At 35.6% G+C, this 19,249-nt stretch overlaps 3 protein-coding genes across 9 annotated transcripts; 2 read left to right on the forward strand and 1 right to left on the reverse strand.

The window, feature by feature from the left end:
* Positions 1–472: 472 nt before the first annotated feature.
* On the reverse strand, positions 473–1,366 carry LOC132178431 (cysteine-rich repeat secretory protein 38-like). Its single transcript, XM_059590870.1, has one exon. It carries the CDS (start codon positions 1,364–1,366, stop codon positions 473–475), a length of 894 nt encoding a protein of 297 aa, XP_059446853.1.
* Positions 1,367–4,337: 2,971 nt separating this feature from the next.
* Positions 4,338–10,923, forward strand: LOC132179399 (probable hexosyltransferase MUCI70). Of its 3 annotated transcripts, none has more exons than XM_059592124.1 (9): positions 4,338–4,611; positions 4,776–5,038; positions 5,154–5,249; positions 7,133–7,485; positions 9,037–9,248; positions 9,334–9,590; positions 9,702–9,880; positions 10,240–10,343; positions 10,493–10,923. In XM_059592124.1, the coding sequence occupies exons 2-8, from the start codon at positions 4,813–4,815 to the stop codon at positions 10,309–10,311; spliced, it is 1,395 nt and encodes a 464-aa protein (XP_059448107.1). In that variant the 5' UTR covers positions 4,338–4,611; positions 4,776–4,812; the 3' UTR covers positions 10,312–10,343; positions 10,493–10,923. The 3 variants fall into 3 exon arrangements, with proteins under 3 accessions (XP_059448107.1, XP_059448108.1, XP_059448106.1); XM_059592123.1 differs by having other exon boundaries at positions 4,339–4,611; positions 4,763–5,038; XM_059592125.1 differs by lacking the exon at positions 10,493–10,923 and having other exon boundaries at positions 4,763–5,038; positions 10,115–10,329.
* A 3,755-nt stretch (positions 10,924–14,678) lies between these two features.
* On the forward strand, positions 14,679–18,706 carry LOC132178779 (uncharacterized). 5 transcript variants are annotated; one of them, XM_059591327.1, is made up of 9 exons: positions 14,679–14,801; positions 15,054–15,170; positions 15,931–16,013; positions 16,509–16,592; positions 16,772–17,025; positions 17,331–17,404; positions 17,960–18,053; positions 18,274–18,381; positions 18,523–18,706. In XM_059591327.1, exons 1-8 carry the CDS (start codon positions 14,687–14,689, stop codon positions 18,338–18,340), a joined length of 888 nt encoding a protein of 295 aa, XP_059447310.1. In that variant the 5' UTR covers positions 14,679–14,686; the 3' UTR covers positions 18,341–18,381; positions 18,523–18,706. The 5 variants fall into 5 exon arrangements, with proteins under 5 accessions (XP_059447310.1, XP_059447309.1, XP_059447312.1 ...); XM_059591326.1 differs by having other exon boundaries at positions 18,536–18,706; XM_059591329.1 differs by having other exon boundaries at positions 16,772–16,847; positions 16,953–17,025; positions 17,942–18,053; positions 18,274–18,706.
* The last annotated feature ends 543 nt before the right edge of the window (positions 18,707–19,249 follow it).

Raw genomic sequence — 19,249 nt, forward strand, 5'->3', positions numbered from 1 at the left:
GACGCCCACGGCCCCACTTCCCACTGCCAACTGTATTTAAGGAAAACAAAAAACAAAAAAAACAAAGTTTGATTGCTCTACTGTCTACTCTACCTCCACGGACCACGAGCCAAAACATGCCAGATTCCGCATGCAGGGTTATCTTACCTTTTCGTAGTGCTTTACAGATGCCAAATTCACTTAGTACAGATAATATTTCATTATTTCGTGACATAATAGTTAGTGCTCCTGTCCTTTCGCGTATGACACAGACCATCGACAAACATTCTAGCTTGCAATTAATGGACTATAAAGTTGTATTTCACTGTTTTAGGTTGGTTCGAATAAGATGGAAATGGAATGCAGAGTTTACTTTTATTATTAAATACTCGCACGTACGCAATAAAGTAAGATATTGGAGCAATTACAATTATTGGATACACCTAAAGACAAAATCGATCAGTTTAATCTTTGGTGGTTATTGTTTTCGCTCTCATACAACTCCTTTAGTTCCCAATTCATCATCATCTCCATCACCAAAAGATGATATCTTAGCTTTGTTGATAACTGATCTTCTCATTAACCAACCAGACAGAAGAACCAAAGCAACACAAACAATTCCTGCCCCCCAAACCAAAGCTGCTTTCACCTTAAATCCTATACAACCACCTTTCCCACTCTCCCTGATCGGAACAGCTCCGGACCCACCATCGGAATCTGGTCCACCGGCATTCTCAAGGTCGGAAAAGAACCGGAAGCTCTCATAGCGGACAGTGCAATAACCAGCAACTACAGTGCCTCCCTCTTTGCCACCACAATACTTGTAAAGCTTCTCAATTCCTTTTCCTACACAAACTTCACACTCTTTAGGTGACAAGTAGCGGACACACTCGGCAAGTGCATAAACGCTACTACCATTTCCATATTTGATCTCCCCGGTTGAAAATCCAAGGTGAGTAGCCAGGTTGACATCAGATCTTAGCCGTAGAAGCAATATCTCGAGAACTAGTTCAAACTGACCAGACCGGTCTACAGCAGTGGCTTGGTGTGAGCAGAACCAGGCGGCAGTACTTTCGAGATGTACTAGAGAAGAAGTAGTGCTGTTGTTGTGGTCGTACTCGATGTAGCAACCGTCAAACCAAGCTGAAACGGCGTCGGCGGTTGGGCAGAGATTGGAAATGGTTTGTTTGGCATTTTGTGCACAGAGGGTGCAGTTTTTTGGAGTGAGATCGAGCCGGCATTGCGTGAAGCTACTACTCTGGACCTGGTGAGCTTTTTGAAATGGTGGAGTGCAATTGATCGACAGAAGAGAAGGGAGAGGTAGAACTACTGTAGTGAAGGAAATCAGAGAGAAGATAAGAAGGTGGAGTGTTAGAAGAGAGGCCATCGAAACGTATGGTAGTGCTTGGTGGGTTAGTACTGGCGGACCGGACTATATATACATAAACTGCAGTTCCTGTTGTTTAATTTCCCGATGTAATTTGTCTCTTTCGCAAATTCTAAAGCTCGTGGCAGATGATTGCAACCTGAACTGAATTTCTGCAGAACCCATGGACAAGTGGCGCAACATCACAAGTCGTCTTACTGTTGATTTGACCCCGTTTAACTTTCGAACGAGCTTTATATCTTCGCATATGCTTTGAAATTTTGAATTAACTTTCTTTGGACCACTGATTGACTTATCGGTTCCTCACCTTTTCAATTGAAATAGATCGGCTTGCGATAATCGGATCCTTCCTTTTGTTATATATGGACTTATTTGGTACATCGAAGTGCTAATAACAATTACTCTAAAAGTATTAATAAAGAAATAGTTCAATTTGCTATGAATTATATCTCATAAAATATAAATTATTAGTTCGAATTTCTCCTCTTGCTAACGAGAATTTGTGGGTTTTATTGAAAAATTTAATGAAAAGAGGAAAAATTAAGAAAGGTAAAAAGAAATTAAGACTTCAAAGCCTATTTTATTTCATTTACAAGGGAACCGGGTATTTGAAGTTGAGAGGAGTTGGTTTCTTAAAAATGAAGAGCAAAATTGTCATTTCATTTTTATTTATTTTTTTAATCATTTTGCTATTCTTTTTTGCTCATCTCTAATTTATTTGAACTCAAGAGGATTCGTGTTCATTTCCAAGTGCTAAAATATTTGACAAAATAGTTACAAAAATATAATAAAGCCCAAATATTGCTTTATAATAGCGCTTTATAGAATAACAAACACCTTTTACGGAGAGAATAGCACACGATATAGTTTATAGGAGAAAGAAGATAAGCTATAAAATAATGTCCAAATAGTCATATTTATAGTGATTTTCTATATATCTAAGCGTTCACGATCATTTGATCATCTGATCGACCAGACCCAAAGGAGGAGGGAGCAGGCTAGTGGAACCCAGGAACCCAGGCAGTGGTGATAGGTTGGAAGAAACCACCAGAGAGAGTGACAAAGATTAATTGGGACGCTTCAATCGACAAAGCTGGGGGAGAATGGGCGTGGGAGTGGTAGCACGGGATCATGTTGGAAAGGTTGTAGGTGCGTTATGTACGTACGACAAGACCTTTTATTACTAATCTGGCAACAGCTGAGGCGGTGGGGGCATGGCAAACATCTATATTCGGTCGAAGGCTCGGACTCTCAAAGATTATAGTCGAAGGTGACTTGTTGGAGGTGGTTCAAGCCCTACGGAGAGAAGAGAGCTGCTGGAATAAATATGGGATGTTGATCAACCACGTAAATTAAGCCTTTGTTTCATAGTTTTCCAAGTTGTGAGATTAGCCATGTAAGAAGGGTTGCTCATACAGTAGCTCATATTCTGGCAAAACATGCATTGTTGTTAGGGGAGGAAAAAGTCTGAGAAGGGGTAACACCTGTTTGCATCCAGAATATTGTGCTCTTTGAGAAATTTTTCCCACAATAATACGATGAGATAATACCATTTCAAAGAAAAAAAAATGGCACGAATTATAACCACTAAATCCACTTACTATAAAATTGCACATTAAACTCTTTCAATGGCTATAAAGCTTAGCGAAATCTAATTATTTATCATTGAATTTGTAGACTTATGTGAATCTTGCAAAAATTAGATCCAAAATTCAATAGTGAGAGGAGGGAGTCGTAACTCCGAGTCCCTCCCCCCTTCCCCTTTCTCCATAATTTTTTCCCGCTTCCACCGTAGATCGATTAGGATGCGTGTACAGTGTATCAATGGTCCTTGGGGTGCTTTCTAGCTGCGCGTGGCTAGCCGACGGTGGCGCGTGGAATGCGTGAGGGTGTGTTGGGTTTTTGTTATTGTATTTTTATTGTTTTTAAATAAGAATGTATTCTCTATAAATCTACTTTAGTAGTGATCTAAGGGGTGACATTTTATTTGTTTTCTTAGGTTTTGTTTTCACGAATCCTTAAGAATAACGGAATTGATTTCCTTTTGGTCTTTTATTTTCTTATCATTCGTTTTCTTGGATCAAACTATAAATCGATGACGGATGAATTATTAAGCATAAAGAAAAATTGTCACTATAGCTTCAATTTAAATGTACCTTTTTTTTAAGTTTAGTTCTTTGGTATTTAAAAAAAATGATAAATATATGATAAATTATTAAACTCATGAAAATCGTAATTTTTGTTATCACCCCTATATATATATATATATATATATATATATATATATATAAAGCTAGCTAGGTGAATCTTTCCCACTACAACCAGGAAAAGATAATGAATTAGGCAAATTAGTGAATATACAGCCATAGTGAGCGAGTCGAGGCTCAAAAAGCTAAGTAGTAAACACAAAAGTTTGCACTTCTTTGAACTTTTATTGCCTTCCAAAAGGAAGAAGGGGATTGCAGCAATAGAGTCGATGATGATGTTCTCAATTCTCCAATCTTGGACTAGAGAAGAGTGGTAGAGAGCCATGATGACTATAAGAGAATTTTAACTATTCAACTTTGTTGTGAATTTGAAAGGGGGCCTTGTATGTTTTTCATCCAATAAATAATAACCCCGTTAAGTCATGTCACTATTGTTTGCCAAGAGTGTTTTTAGCATTGCAATTTAAATAGATAAAAAGTATGATTTTAAACTAAATCGGGAAAAATAGGTCATTAGGAACTGCGTTTTTTTAAAATTACAATTTGAAAAACATAGAAAATACGCATTTTCAAATCGCAGACAAATATGTGCCTTTTGAAAACGAATAATTTTAAAGGATAAACTGTGATTTTACCAAACGCTTCATTGCATTTTTAAAAATCATTTTTTTTTTTTCAAATTGTCCATTTAAAAATCGGACTTTTAATAATAAAGAAAAAACAAATATTTCTTCGTATTTCCGTCTTTCTCTCCCCGTGACGCGGTGGCTTGCGTGGCGCCATTAACCGCAGCTGGCCTCAGTAATCCCAAGCCACTGAAGGCAACACCGGATCCGTAAACTGTTCGCCCGAGGGACGACGGGACCAAGCCATTATACTCCCTAAGCAATGGGTTTGCTGCCGCAAAGTCATAGATAAACAAAACTCGCGGTCTAATTTCAAATGATAGATGAATATATACAATCGTATTTGCCTAATCGCCTCTGCATGTGGTTTTCGCGCTTATCCACTGCACTCGGCCTTGAGATCTCCCATCAGGTAAATCCCCAATGTCCTCATTCGGTTTTTTATCCAATTCTTGTTCCCTGTTTCTGCTGATATGGTAGAATAGAATGAGATTTAAGCATAATCTTATACGTAGTTGATTTGTAGATCATAGGTAACTAACTTGCTAATTTTTCAATGTTAGAATTTTCCCATAGATGAGCTGGTTTTTGGCCGACGTTTGGAGGGTGCCCTATGATGGCTTTTTATAGGCACAGCAGCGAATTGTTGCCGGAAAGAAGAGGTATCATTGGTATGATTTTTAGGTCTCTTGCTGGAAGTGAGCATGGGTCTCGAGTTGTTCGTCGAGGCAGAAGGTTTGGCAGGATTACTAAACTGAGATTCTCGCGCTGGGTCTTTGTGCTTGCATTGCTCTTCCTAATTTATTTGGTAGTTTCTGCCATACAAATGCTCTTTCATGGTAAGATTAGAAGCTCTGATTCTAATTTTCATTTGTAACTTATGTGTGTTCATTGTCTTTTTTTTTCTCTCCTTTTGTGCTTCTCATTTGTGACATGTTGTATTCCTCATTGCAGGCAACGTGGAAGATAGCATTTCATTATCACCACCAGTACAAGAACTTCCGGGGTCTGATGTTCGAAAACCACCCAAAAGCAAGAATCGTAGGCAGCGTAAGAGTAGTTAGCTTGCATTAATTTTAGCTGTATATCATCATTTTATATGGATTTTGTCTGTCCAATTGTTGAAGAAAGAAACTTTTGACTTCAAGCATTCTATCTTTCAAGTGCCTCGTAATATGATATATGAAACTGCGGAAGGGCCTCTCTCATAAAGTCAAATGTAAAACTACTCTTAAGCAAACCCATTTGGCAAAAATTGTACTAAATGGTGTGATTTTTCTAAGTAAAAAAAAAAAAAAAAAAGAGTTCAAAAAAATTTGATCAAAGTCACTATATACTTTTTGTTGAATAAATTTGACAAAAGTGGATACTTTCGATCTACAAAGGGTGTATATGAGGAGAACTTCAAAAAGGTTCAGGAGCCATAGGATCCCTACTACCAAATCAAATCTTAACCTCTAAATGAGAAGTTTAATAATCACACAAGAGGGCGTCATTTAATTACCATGTATTCTACCTTGTAACTGTTTATTTATTTCTAATAAAATTACTTCTTACCTACCAGGAAAAAAAATCATTTAATGAGCTGAGTCAAGAGAATGTGTATGTTGATGTAAAATTAAAAGAAAAGATGGAAGGCTTGGCCTTAGCAGGAAAAGAGAAGGCATGAGCCACAGTCCATGATTCTGCAGAGGTTAATGTCTCTATACCACCCTTCCAAATAAGACCTTCAACTGGCCTAGGAAGTTCAGAGAATGCAAAAAAATGTACAACACAGTTTGAAAGTTCTGTAGCCATGGGACACTGAATAAGAAGATAAGTGGCATCGTCTGCTACTTTGTTCGTATTAATAGAACTATGGTGCATAAATCAAGAAAATTGATTAATCCGTGCCAATTAGTGAATATAGGTTGCCTGTATGACTAGAGGTTTCCTTTTGACGGATCCAATGGTGGATACATACATTTACTCCCCCAATTGTATACCTGTTGTGTAAGTGTGCGTGTTCCTTTGTTTGTTGGGAGGTTGGGGCTTTAGGTATTGGGAAATGCCAAAATAGTGGTTGGCTGGTATAGCAGTAGAAGTCTAGAGGTGGTGGTGGGGGGGCATGGGCATGGCCCCTACTTCTAGAGAAAGTGAAAAATCTTTCAATGTCCCTTACTTACCTTAAAAATCTTCACCAAAAAAAAATCCGTCTAGCTCCCCAAAAATCTAAAAATATCCTCCCAAAAGTATGAAAAAAAAATCCCCCTGGTATCCCAAAAAACTGAAAAATTTTATAAAATTTTTACAAAAAAATCCCTAACAACTCCAAAATCTGAGAAAATACATAATATGTGAAAAAAAAATTAATATTAAAGTTCGGCCTCTAAAATGCATATTATGTGAAACAAATAAAAATATTTAATCATTAAAGTTTGCCCCCTTCAAAGATGAAGTTCTGGCTCTGCCACTGCCAGAGCGTGGAAGGTTGTGCTAGTTGGCCTGACATGGTGCTCGATATTTTCACTTTCCTTGTATGTTTCCGAACATCCAGCTACCGCCAAGCTTCCTACAAATTTAACCAAAGCTTGCTGCATTACTTAGATAATACACCTAATGGTAAACCCTAGCACAAATCTTGTGACGTTCTTGAATTTTAATTTCTATAGAAAATATTTCATCAGCATTGACCATTTTTCTCTTTGTGGCCATATTAATATTTATTCATATTTATATATTGATGCAAACTATGAGAGGGTAATCAATTCTGTTATAATCTGTGTACCCAATACTAAGGTTTAGTTCTAATCCCTTCCTTGCCTTTTCCTTTGCTTAATATTGACTAACCTATCATTGCATAACATTTTAGTTTATGCTATTCAGTTTTTGCAAATTGTTTCCTCTACTTGTCTCACTCCTTGTGCTTTTTCTTCTATGTATTCATCTTTCAGATTTTCCTTGCGAAGTTGGGTTTGTCGAATCAGTTGATGAGCTTGTTGAACCCAATGATCTTATGAACTTTACACAATTTTCACTAGAGTACATTGAGAAAGAGGAAATACTTCACAATAATTTGTTTGAACCTAGATTTGGAGGACATCAGACTCTTGCAGAAAGAGAGAAATCCTTCTATGCCAGAAATCAGACACTTCATTGTGGTTTTGTCAAAGGACCACCTGGGTACCCAAGCACTGGATTTGATTTAGATGAGAAAGACAAGGCATACATGTATACCTGTAAGGTTGTAGTATCTTCTTGCATTTTTGGGAGCTCCGACTTTTTGAGGAGACCCGCCCGTAGACTGGTAAATGAGTTATACCTTACCAATTGTCCTTTTGTATTTATTTATTTGGCTATCATACTCATAACATAACAATCAATAGTTTTTGGTCAAAAAGTTAATAGCTTATGTTTCTCTAGTGGCTGGTTGCTGCTTAAACAATTTTTCTTCATATAGCTATTTCATTCAACTAAACATCCTTGTTAATCTATAATGTTATATAAAACTATGCCCGCTCTCTGGTGTCACAACTCCCAAAACCAAGCCTTACCAAGGTAAATTACCAAAATTATACTTCTGTCCTTTTTCATAAAAATAGTTACTCATGAGAAATGAGACTCAACATGAATTTTATCAATCATCATCTTCCATTCAGATATCACTCTGAAATGCTTTCGTCTTCAAATGCAATTAGACAGAAGTTCTTTGATGTAAAGCCTAGAGGAGTTAAATTTGAGGATGTAATTGTTATTTGCAGTCTACATTTGCATGCCACTGCTTATAACTTTTCTGAACAAAGACCATAATAGAACACTTGTCTCTTCTCCAGCAAATATTCAATCAGCTGGTACCATCTTCAATTTTGAAGAAAAGAAAAAAAAAACGTTATTTTTCATGCAGGGTATGATGTTACATTTTTATTTTACTAAAAGATAAAAACATGGCAACCTATGTAGCTATAAGAATGTTGAGACGCATTCTTTTTCTTTTCCTGCCCCTTCTACATCGAACAAATGGATGTTTTTTACTTTCCTGATATCATTGAACTCAATTATAAAAATGTTGAATCAAAAACACATTCAATATTCAAAAGCTTTTGGTTTTCACTTGTGAACATTAAACTTTAATATTTGAACCAAAAGAGAAAGAGAATCAAATTTTGACAGGGAGAAGAATGTCTGCTTGAAATGCTAATAATTGCCACTTTTTGGTCATGTTTCAACTACGCCTATTAATTTCAGCACATTTTTGGATTCAATTTTGTTTTGTAAGCAATACATTAGGCTTTCATACAGTTTTATGGATCTGTTGTCTTGTTTAGTTTTTATGCCTCTTCTTTTAATTATAGATAATAAATAATGGGTATACTGTTGAAGATGTCTTTAGTCTGACCCTTTACAGAATGGCATTCCAAAGAGTTAAAAGAGGGACAGATAGGGTACAAGAGAGGACATGACGTATTGCGATGGAAAAAGGTCATTTAACTTGAAATTTCCATTTACAGGGACCTTTGATCTTAACATAGGAAATTAGTGTATATGGTTTGCTTTGGTTATGGCTCTAATACCTTCTCAGATGTTACCACATCAGGTTGTGTGCTGGATGATTATTTATTTATTTATTTTAATTTTTTTATCTCGTATTTTCATTTTAAAGAGTTACAAGCTTTATGTTTGATTGTATTCTGTAATCTTAAGAGATTTTGTTCTGAGGATAGGATAATGTGCAAATTAATGTTCGAGTATGCCATCACAATGCATGTAAGTTGATATATGGGGAGTATATATAAGATTTAGGTTATTATGCATGCCTTATGTTCTTTCAGTGATGTTTTAATATTTTTGTTTGCTGCAGATCAGTGAATATTCCAAGGAAAACGTTTGTTTTGTTATGTTTGTGGATGAGCAGACACTCTCAAAACTGTCATCAGAAGGAAATACTCCTGATGATCGTGGATATGTTGGCTTATGGAAAATCGTTATCATGAGGAACTTACCATATAAGGACATGCGGAAAACTGGAAAGGTGCCAAAATTTTTGTCACATCGCCTCTTCCCTTCTTCTAGGTATTCTACACCATGTTCTAGCCATCTACTCTTGGTCCTTCCAGCTGTAAATCGAGAAGTTCTTATGTTCAGTGGTTTTTTGAAGGTACTCGATTTGGCTTGACAGCAAGATGCGACTTCAGACTGATCCAATGCTGATTATTGAGTACTTTTTGTGGCGAACAAAATCAGAATATGCTATTTCAAACCATTATGATCGCCACTGTGTCTGGGAGGAGGTACTCCAAAATAAGCGTCTAAATAAGTACAATCACACGGCCATTGATGAACAGTTTACTTTTTACCAGTCTGATGGCCTCACCAAGTTTGATCCTTCAGACCCAAATACTCCTCTTCCAAGTTGTGCGTGGCATTGGCATCTTTGTTCATTGTGGAGATTTTCTTTTCCCTTCATCTGTAATTTTTGTCTCTGTGAACGCCTTGTGCTAATATGGTGTGTCATTTACCTTGCAGATGTTCCTGAGGGTTCCTTTATAGTACGGGCACATACACCAATGTCAAATTTATTTTCTTGTCTTTGGTTCAACGAAGTTGACCGATTCACCTCTCGTGATCAACTAAGCTTTGCACATACTTACTTGAAACTGAGGAGAATGAATCCAGACAGACCATTTTACCTAAATATGTTTAAGGTATTGCATTCTCTCATAGAAATAAGAAATCTCAATATACTTCTGTTGGTGATTACATTATATTTGTCTACATAGCATTATAATTTCTGCATTAATTAATTTATTTTTTCAGTAGCTGTTGCCAAAATAGTTTTGAAGGCCACGCTAATCCTACAATTGAATAATGTTGATTTTGCTGGGTTGTAAGATCTGACCAAAGTCCTGATGATCACATCGTTTATGTGATTTTTTCAGGATGTACTTGGGAGCAACTTCAAATGAGAATGACTTCTAATTAACCCCTTAAGTAGTTGCATTTTAAATGGGTTTCTTTGAAAATATTGCGCTTGGCATGTAATGCCTTTCTCTTACGTGTGCAGGATTGTGAGCGCAGAGCACTAGCAAAGCTCTTTCGGCATAGGGCTGTGCCATCTTCTCCACCTGCTTCTTGATTAATTGAAAATTCTAATAAGATTTATGCCTAGTAAGATTGAGTTGATTTCCATTTCTTTTTTGTAATTCTGATTTTTTCCATTCATCTTTCATTAGAATTGTGTTTCAATTCTGTTCTTTATGTCGTAATAACATCCCTTTATGAGTGAACAAGTAAAATTATTTTAAACTTCACTTCAGGAATCAGTTCAGAGGACTTTGGATTCCAATTTAGCACCAGTTTCGTATTGAGAGGGTTGCTTGAACTTGGTTGGTAATGGAAGTTCCTACCTAGATCTCTTTTGCTGAATCTTAACCTGGTCTTATGAGTACAATTATCTGCCTTCTTAACCATACACCATCTCAATGTGAATGCTGTCCTACAATCAGTGATTATGAGTATGACATGATGAACCAATGAGGATGCCTTAAGTTGAATTTCATGATCAGCAGGTTTAAGCCACTTATATTTACTTTAGGGTTGTAGGTTTCTTGACCAATTATTTAGCAATGTGACATGAATATAGTTTGTGTGCTGTGTATTAACGATTCGTCTGATTTTGAGAATCTTGTTCGAACTCCTAAATGTTCGCTCACTTAAGTTAATTGTTTATGCTAATTAGTTTTTACCATTTCCCTAGTTAGCATATGTAATTATATATATGTTGAAATCAAGAAAGTTTCTGGCCAAAACCAGCTGGTGAAACATCCAAACTCATATAACGTGGTTCAATTTGAAAAGCAGATATGAGTAATAGCATGAATGTGCTAAAATAAGATGCATAGAGTCAGACAATCCGTTTCTTTCACCGCAATAGCAAGCAGATTCGTTACTTCAAATTGTGAAATGGTAGTCAGCACTTCCCACATTCATGTTATACAGCAATCATCTGCACAGTAATGGGTTTAAAGCTGCCCGGTCCACTTTGGGGGTAAGGATCCAGGATCCACAACAATTACCGAATTGTTAGCAATTTGGGCGGAGAACTTGAGAGACTCTAATTCTATATAGAATCTACTGCCCGAGCAGCCCAAAATTTATTTGGGCGGGTTTATTAGAACTAGCCAGAATAATGCCTTTATTGGTCCTTTTGCATCGCAAGAAATTGAGATTTTTAAAATTTTGAAGGCTATCTATCCTACCACGGAGATGGGGTTGATTTTTGTCATTACAAAAATGAGAGTCGTAACCGTTTGTTGACAAGCAAGTCGTGCAGTTCATGAAGAGTAGATGCACTAGTGTCGTGAATTGCGTGTTGCTCAGCCACTGGGACGCAGCCTGTGTATAAATACCAGCTCGAGGAGGCTCTTGTATTGTACCCCCAACCCACAACAAAGCAAAATAAGCCAATTCTTTGTCTTCCTTCCTTTTTCTGGGATGAGTAAACAATTGTGAGTGAGTGGATATGCATGCCGTATGTGAGAATTGGAGGGAACTAAATGGATCGGCACTATTCACTGCATTCCCTTTGGTTTCCTCCAATATCTCATATCCGACCTTGTATATAATTTGGTTGTCAATGTTTTGTTGTGAGAATCGGAGAGAATTAAACAGATGGCATCTGCTTAGTGGCTAGTGCATTCATTTGATTTTCTCCAATATCTCATCTACGACTTTATGGTACCTATGAATATGTTCTTTTGGGATGAATGTGTCGCTTCTTCTTGAAATTTGTCTTAACTCATAAAGCCTTATTAAGCTCTCTTCCAATCTACTTTCTAAGATTTAATCTTTCTCTTAAAAAATGGATGAGATCTTGTTTCATATATTATACAGTGGAAACAAGAGAAATATAGATGAAAGAATAAAAGCATTCATTTTAGTCAAAATTTTCATTTTCTTCATGGTGTCTTCATCAGTTTCTGTTGAAGCATATCCTTTAAATCATTTTTGCCTTCATCACAGTGATAGTCCAGGTTCAATACTAGCTTCTCAACTTCTCATTGTCTGGCAAAAACTATCATACTTTGAGTCATTCCATGATTATGGCATTGACAACCAAGAGTAAGATTGGTTTTCTCAATAATATTGTGTCCAAGCCATATATTCCCTAATATGTTCTAAGCTACGCATGGAACAGATGTAATAACATGTTGTTGTTCTAAGCACTGAATTATGTTTCAAAAGAAATAGCTACAAACATCATCTATATCAACATTGTTAAAGAGATGTGGATTAATCTAAAAGAATGCTTCTCTAGACGAAATGATTATCCTTAGTAATGTTGATATATATATATGATGCTTGTACCTATTTCTTTTGAAACTAAATTCAATATTCAAGATAGCATCGTATTGTTGCATATGCTTCATGCTTGGCTTAGAACATAAGAGGGATTTGATGGCTTGACCATGGTAGTTTCGATAAAATTATTCTTTGGTTCAATGGCATAATCATGAAACGACTCCTCCAAGTATGATAGTTTTCGCTAATAAGAGGTTGAAAAAATAGTATGGAGTCAAGAAACTCAAGACTATGATCACCATGATGAAGGTAAAAATAATTTAAATAATTCGTTTCAATAGAAACCGGAGAAGACACCACGAGGAAGATGAAAATTTTGAATAAAATGAATACTTTGACACCATATCACAGAAAAGAGTTGCGGAAACAAGAAGAGAAATAGAGATGAAAGAAGAATAAAAAGGAAAATGAATGTGTATATCCATTATATTTTTGAAACAAGTTATGGCTCTTGTTTTTACAAATGCTGAAACAATAACAAAAACTAACACATTTTTTTTTTTCTCTCTCTAAGCCATACAAGGAAAAGGGGCGAGGCCGAACATCAACGAGAGGAAAGTTTAGAATATAGAATGTGTATATCCATTGATTAATGCTAGCACTAAACAACAGCTGCAGTCACAGAAAAACTAAGTAATACAGAACTAAATCATCCAGCTCATCTTACTTATTAATAAATCATTCAAAAATATGTAATAACATAGATTATGTGGGCTTTTCATTTAATCAAATCAAATAGTTTTATTTTAAGTCCCATTCCCAAGGGGTCCCTCGAATGATCGAATCAATGATAGAAGGGTTACAAAAGCAATACAAAATTGAACATTAAAAGTATCTTGATCTAAACTTTTACCATCCGGTATTAACTAAAATCTTGGGAAAAATATAAAATTAAAATTATTGGTGGTATCAAAATGTTTTAAGAACTCTTTGAGATACATAAAATATTAAAAAAAACTATAAATATAAAAAATAGGATAAAACCACGACATGTTAGAGCCAGTCCTCCCCTTCTCCTCTTGTTCCGCCCATCTATCACCAATGAAAACTACCACTCTTGGCGGCAAATTACAATAGCGGCCAATAAGTTAATATAATATAAAAAAAAAAAAATAAAAAAAAAAAGAAGTTATGGGTCAATTCAATAAGTTTCTTATATTTAACTTTTTTTTGTTCAAGGGAAAACTTCATTTTAAACCCGTTGAACTTTCACGCGATTTGACAAGCTTTTGAATTTTAAAATCTCTCAATTTGGACTCTTGAACTTTCAATTGCTTTCAATTTGAACCCTTTGTCAGATTTAGCCGTTAACTTTTAACGGCACCTAAAAAGACAAAAATACCCCTAATTTTCGTTTTTATTTTTTAAAAAAATTTAAAAGAAAAAGAAAAAAAAAACCCGTTACCCGCTCTGGCCTGAGACCCAGCGTAGGTCTGGCCTTGACCTATGTTGGGTCTCACCGTGAGTCTACTGACCCACGGCTGGGTCCCGGCCAGACCCAACCGTGGGTCTCGACTCACGGCCAGATTTTATTTATTTTTATTTTTATTTTTTAAAATTGGAAGTAAGAGTAAATTTGTAATTTTATTAAAAAGTCAATGATATAAACGTCATTGTCTCACTTTTAACGTTTTAAATCTGACAAAATTGTCCAAATTGATAGCAATTAAAAGTTCAGGGGTCCAAATTAAGAAATTTTAAAGTTTATAGAAAATTTGTCAAATCGCGTAAAAATTCATGAGTTTAAAGTAAAATTTTTTCTATTTTTTTTTTATTATTTTTGATGACGTGAAAAATTGTTTACCTGTTTATTAATTTTGAACCGATTGATTGAAGTGAAAAATGCGAAAAGTCCACATTGGAATATTGGTTACAAATCAGTATAATTAAGCGACATATATCTTTTAGCACGTGAGAAATACATGTGTTTTTAATAGCACATGCTTCTCATATGTGTTTTTTTTTTAATAACATTAATAATAAAATATGTGTTTATTACATGTTAACGGACACGTGTTACTTTATTAAACTAATTTTTATAAATTAATTAAAAAAACTGATTTGTAGCTAATTTTTATCGTGAAAAATGCACATGATATAATAGCAGAAAATGACCGCACCTTGGAATTTCCAACGGAGGGAACTTAGCAATGGAAACTTGTTTGGTTAGATGCTCGCATGGAGGAAGTACTCTTTTCAGAGCCCTCAAACCTCCTCTCAGTATGAAGCTTCCCAACTCCCTTTCCTTCATGGCTATCCACACTGGTTAGATCCCTTGGTTGTTTCTCTCTCTCTCCCTCTCTCTCTGGAAACTTTTTCGCCATTACTGAATTATACCGTTATTCTGTTTTCTCTGCTTCTGGCTAAAGAATTGTTCATTCACAAACTGAGTTTTGTTTTGATATGGATTAGTGGGAGATGGGTCTTTGTTAAATTGGTCCTTATGTGATTGAGTTTCGGGCACGTTTATAACATGGGGTTGTATATTCTGACTCTTCTTTTCATTTTTCTGGGTAGATGGAGGGAGGTCGATTAAGAGAGCATACGATGCATTGTTGTTGGATGCGGGAGGTACCCTTTTGCAGTTGGCAAAGCCTGTCGGAGAGACTTACGCCACCATCGGCAGTAAATACGGTTAGTGTTTTTGGTTGCTATAATTCATTGAGCTTAGCGTTCAAACCTTTGGCTATCGTGGATCCAAATTTATAGCTGCATCCGGCTAGCTACTGTTACTCAAAATAATTTGGTGAACACTAGCTCACCAAATGTAATTTAAAAAAAAAAAAAATCTTTGTTCTTGATGAGACATGTACATGACTTTAAAATTAGATGTTTTGAAAAGAACCAATGCATTTGGATAAATTCTTGCTGCAAGGCTTATTTGTTATTATGTTAACTTTCAAAGAACCAATGCATTTGGATATAGAGGATGTGTGACAGCTTGGAGCATGTTAGTCTCTGTGGGTGCCACTATTTTCCAAGACTCCAGGCTATGAAGCAAAATTCTTTTGGAACTACTCATAGGATTTACCTTGGTGTTGATCTCTCATATGAAATGTGCTTAGGAAGTGTAATGTTTATACACCATATTTGTTAATATTTTCCAATCGCTATAATTTCTGAGCTTTCAGCTTTCATTCACCAACAATGGAAATTATAGGTCATAGGATTAGATGGTTGGGAACTTGGGATTTTTTACTGAGAGGGCCATAGATTGGCACTTTCATTAAATGTGTTGCCTTGTTATATAGCCTGTTTCTCTGACTTAAAGAGTAACCACACCCCTTTGTACTATTTATGATTAATTCTTCCTGTACATAATTTTCTTAATTCTAATCATGATTCCAGTACTTAGTATCTTAGGTTCTTAACAATTTTTTTGAAACATTTTCAGGTTTGTCTGCAACATCAGCTGAAATAAAGCAAGGATTTAAGAGAGCTTTTGCTGCTCCGTGGCCTGAGAAGCTCCGCTACCAGGTATGTTGATCTGTGTCTCTATTTAAGGTGTATGCTGTTTATAGGTTTTATGGGAAAAAAGATCTCTATTTCAGTGGGCGAAAAAAGATCTTAAACATCTAGATAGGCATGTACTTGTATAACTATGACCATGATGCTGCACAGTATTGAAGCTTCCACCATAGGTGAAAAATGATACTTTAACAATGAGCTCATGTCATGGGTAGCCATATGTTTCTGTAATAGAACTGGTTTACCATCTCATATTTGTGTGAAGTAGAAAACATGAATTTTATAGTAACTTATTGGAGCCACTCTGGCATTATTTCCATTTTTCAAGTAATGATCTTCATCAACTCAGGCTCTGCATCTCCTTATATTTTTTCCTATCTGCCATGTGATTAGCTATCAATAAACATAATTAATTTCATTAACTACTTTAATGAAGAAACCTGTTTCCTTGATATTGAAACAGCATTGATTAAGGTTATGCTTTATACTATTGGCACTTGGCAGGGAGATGGGAGGCCATTTTGGAAATTGGTTGTTTCTGAAGCCACTGGTTGTGCTGATGATGATTATTTTGAAGAAGTTTATGAGGTGATATCTCTTAAGACCAAAGGTTCAAAGTGCTTGTTCCTCAACCCACTGTTACTGATGCTAAAATAATGTTTCCAAAGAACTGTATCACTGGTGCAAACCATAGTGCTTAGGACTTAATAGGGGATATAATGATTGATGCTTTTATCTGAATTCTTCTTAACGGTTGCTCTTGTCAGTACTATGCAAAAGGTGATGCATGGCGTCTTCCAGATGGAGCTTATGAAACAATAGCCCTTCTCAAGGATGCTGGAGGTCATATTCCTAAAGTGTTCTCCATTGCTAGTGCTTATGGAGTCTATTGTTTTCGATTTTTTTCTTGTTATTTCTTTATTTCTAACATGATTGCCTGTGACACAGTTAAGGTGGCTGTTGTGTCCAATTTTGACACCCGCCTTAGGAAGTTGTTGAAGGACCTCAATGTTTTAGATCTGTGAGTCTTAGCCCTACCTTCTGCTATCTATCAAGATTAAACGTTGAACATCTTTTTGTCGTCCCCCCCAAACAAAAAAAAGAAAATAGAATACAAGTACATAGGAAAGTACGGGGATACCAGACAGTTCATGGCTTTTACATGCAAAACATGTGCTTGAATATGTGCTCTTTGTATATTCCGTAGGGGTTTCTCTTTTATATATTTTTGCATTAGGGTTGCGCCTCTCTGCGCTCTTTCAATAATATTCACATTAATTATCAAAAAAAAAACATGCAAAACATTTTTGTTGCTTTTCTTTTCAGGTTTGATGCTGTTATCATATCTTCAGAGGTTGGATATGAAAAACCAGACATAAAGATATTTAAAGCTGCTTTAGGTACGTACAATCATGCTAAATCATCTTTTTAGTGTATGTGGTACTTGCCTAAATTTGGACTTATCTTGATCATCACAGTGTGTATTCGTATTGTCTACTTGGGAAACTTGATAAATGGTCAAATATTTGTTTTCATTGTCAAATATTTGTTTTCATTGTTGTGAAGTGGATTGAATGACATGCTAAACACGTTTCTCGTAAGGTTGTCTTTTGATGGTCTCTGCAAATGGAATGACTCTGGTACATAATATAGAAAGTTATAGCAACAAATTTATCATCCATAATAGAACACTAAAGCAGATGTCAATTAAAAACACACACACACACAAATACTTCTGTAATCCATGAAGCCAACAAGAATCAGTTTGTTATGGAAGATGCTATTCATTAGTTGTCACCTTCGAATCTTCGACCAAACTACATTTTCAAGCCTATGTTAATACTCTAAAAACTCTTTAATCTTTCTACGTGGAGACAAGACTGTATTCTCTTGAAAAATAAATAAAAAGCTAAAGAACACATTGAAACTATTGTCAGAATGTGCTATTGCTATAGATCAAGTCCATGTTGAGGCTGGCAAAACAGTACACGTTGGAGATGATCAAAAGGCAGATAAAGTGGGGGCCAATTCCATTGGAATTGAATGCTGGTAAGCGCCGTTTGTAGTCAAATGCTATCATCGCTCATGATAGAAGATTCATATTCGTATTTGCAGTTAATTGGCTGCATTGCATAACATCCTTTTTTGGCATGAGCCATTCCAATGAGGATACTATTGTTGTCATCAGCAAAGGGTTAGATTAATGGATGGCATTGAAATATATTCCATTGGTTTGTCCCTCATATGTACCGTTGATCCTAATAAGCAGGTTATGGGGAGTTGATATAAAGACATTCTCTGACATAGGAAGCCGCATCCTCATTTCTGAGTCGTAGCTTCCACGGATTTAAGTACCATACTGCATATTTTCTTGCAAGTAATTTAAGTTTCTTCAATCCTCTTTTGTTCATCGTCTTTCTGCATGGCAACTGGCTTTTTGAACTCTTCAGTACTTCCTATTTTAACATTTGCATTGCTTTATCAAAAATTGTGGACCTGACCTGACCTGAATGTTTAGTAATATGTTGCAGGAGTGGTGGTGTGATAACAACTTAACAAATTGGATATATTTTTAAGGAATAATTTGGAAACTTTTCTCTTGAACAAGCTTGTTGTATAATCCCCCTACTATTATTAGATTTGCGGATACACACAATGCAGATTTTTGTTGAGTTTGGATTTGATGGATTACATTGCTGACATTTTCATCCAGTCAAGCGGTATTACTTGTCTATATATATATATATATATATATATAATTTCTTGTTTACTATATTTAGTATAGTAGTCAGTATGCTTTGCATGTTATCATATTTAGTATAGTTTAGGAAAAATCATATTTATCCCATAGTTTTTCATCTGATTTAGATTTAGTCATTAGATTTCCAATTGTTGGGATACGGTCTTTAAGTTTTGTCCAAGTTTAAAATAAGTCACTCTATTATTTTATGGTCAAAATTAACAGTTTGTTATCTATCACGTGTGTCTCATTTAACTTGTTAGCATCCCAATGCAATGCACAGCAAATATCAAGTCATTCATAAATTTTTTAAAAAATAAATAACAAAAAAACCCTCAAAATCCAATGGATTTGTCGTGAAACGTAGAGAAACACACGAATCTTGCTTACATCCACTCCACAAAATAACTGGACATCTCTGTTCACTTGTTCAGATTCAATAGTCCCATTTTAACACATAAAATTTAAAAAATACCACTCTGATTTCTCACTAACAATGGAGGCA

This window comes from Corylus avellana, chromosome ca4 (assembly GCF_901000735.1).
Source record: "Corylus avellana chromosome ca4, CavTom2PMs-1.0".
Classification (NCBI taxonomy): Eukaryota; Viridiplantae; Streptophyta; class Magnoliopsida; order Fagales; family Betulaceae; genus Corylus; species Corylus avellana.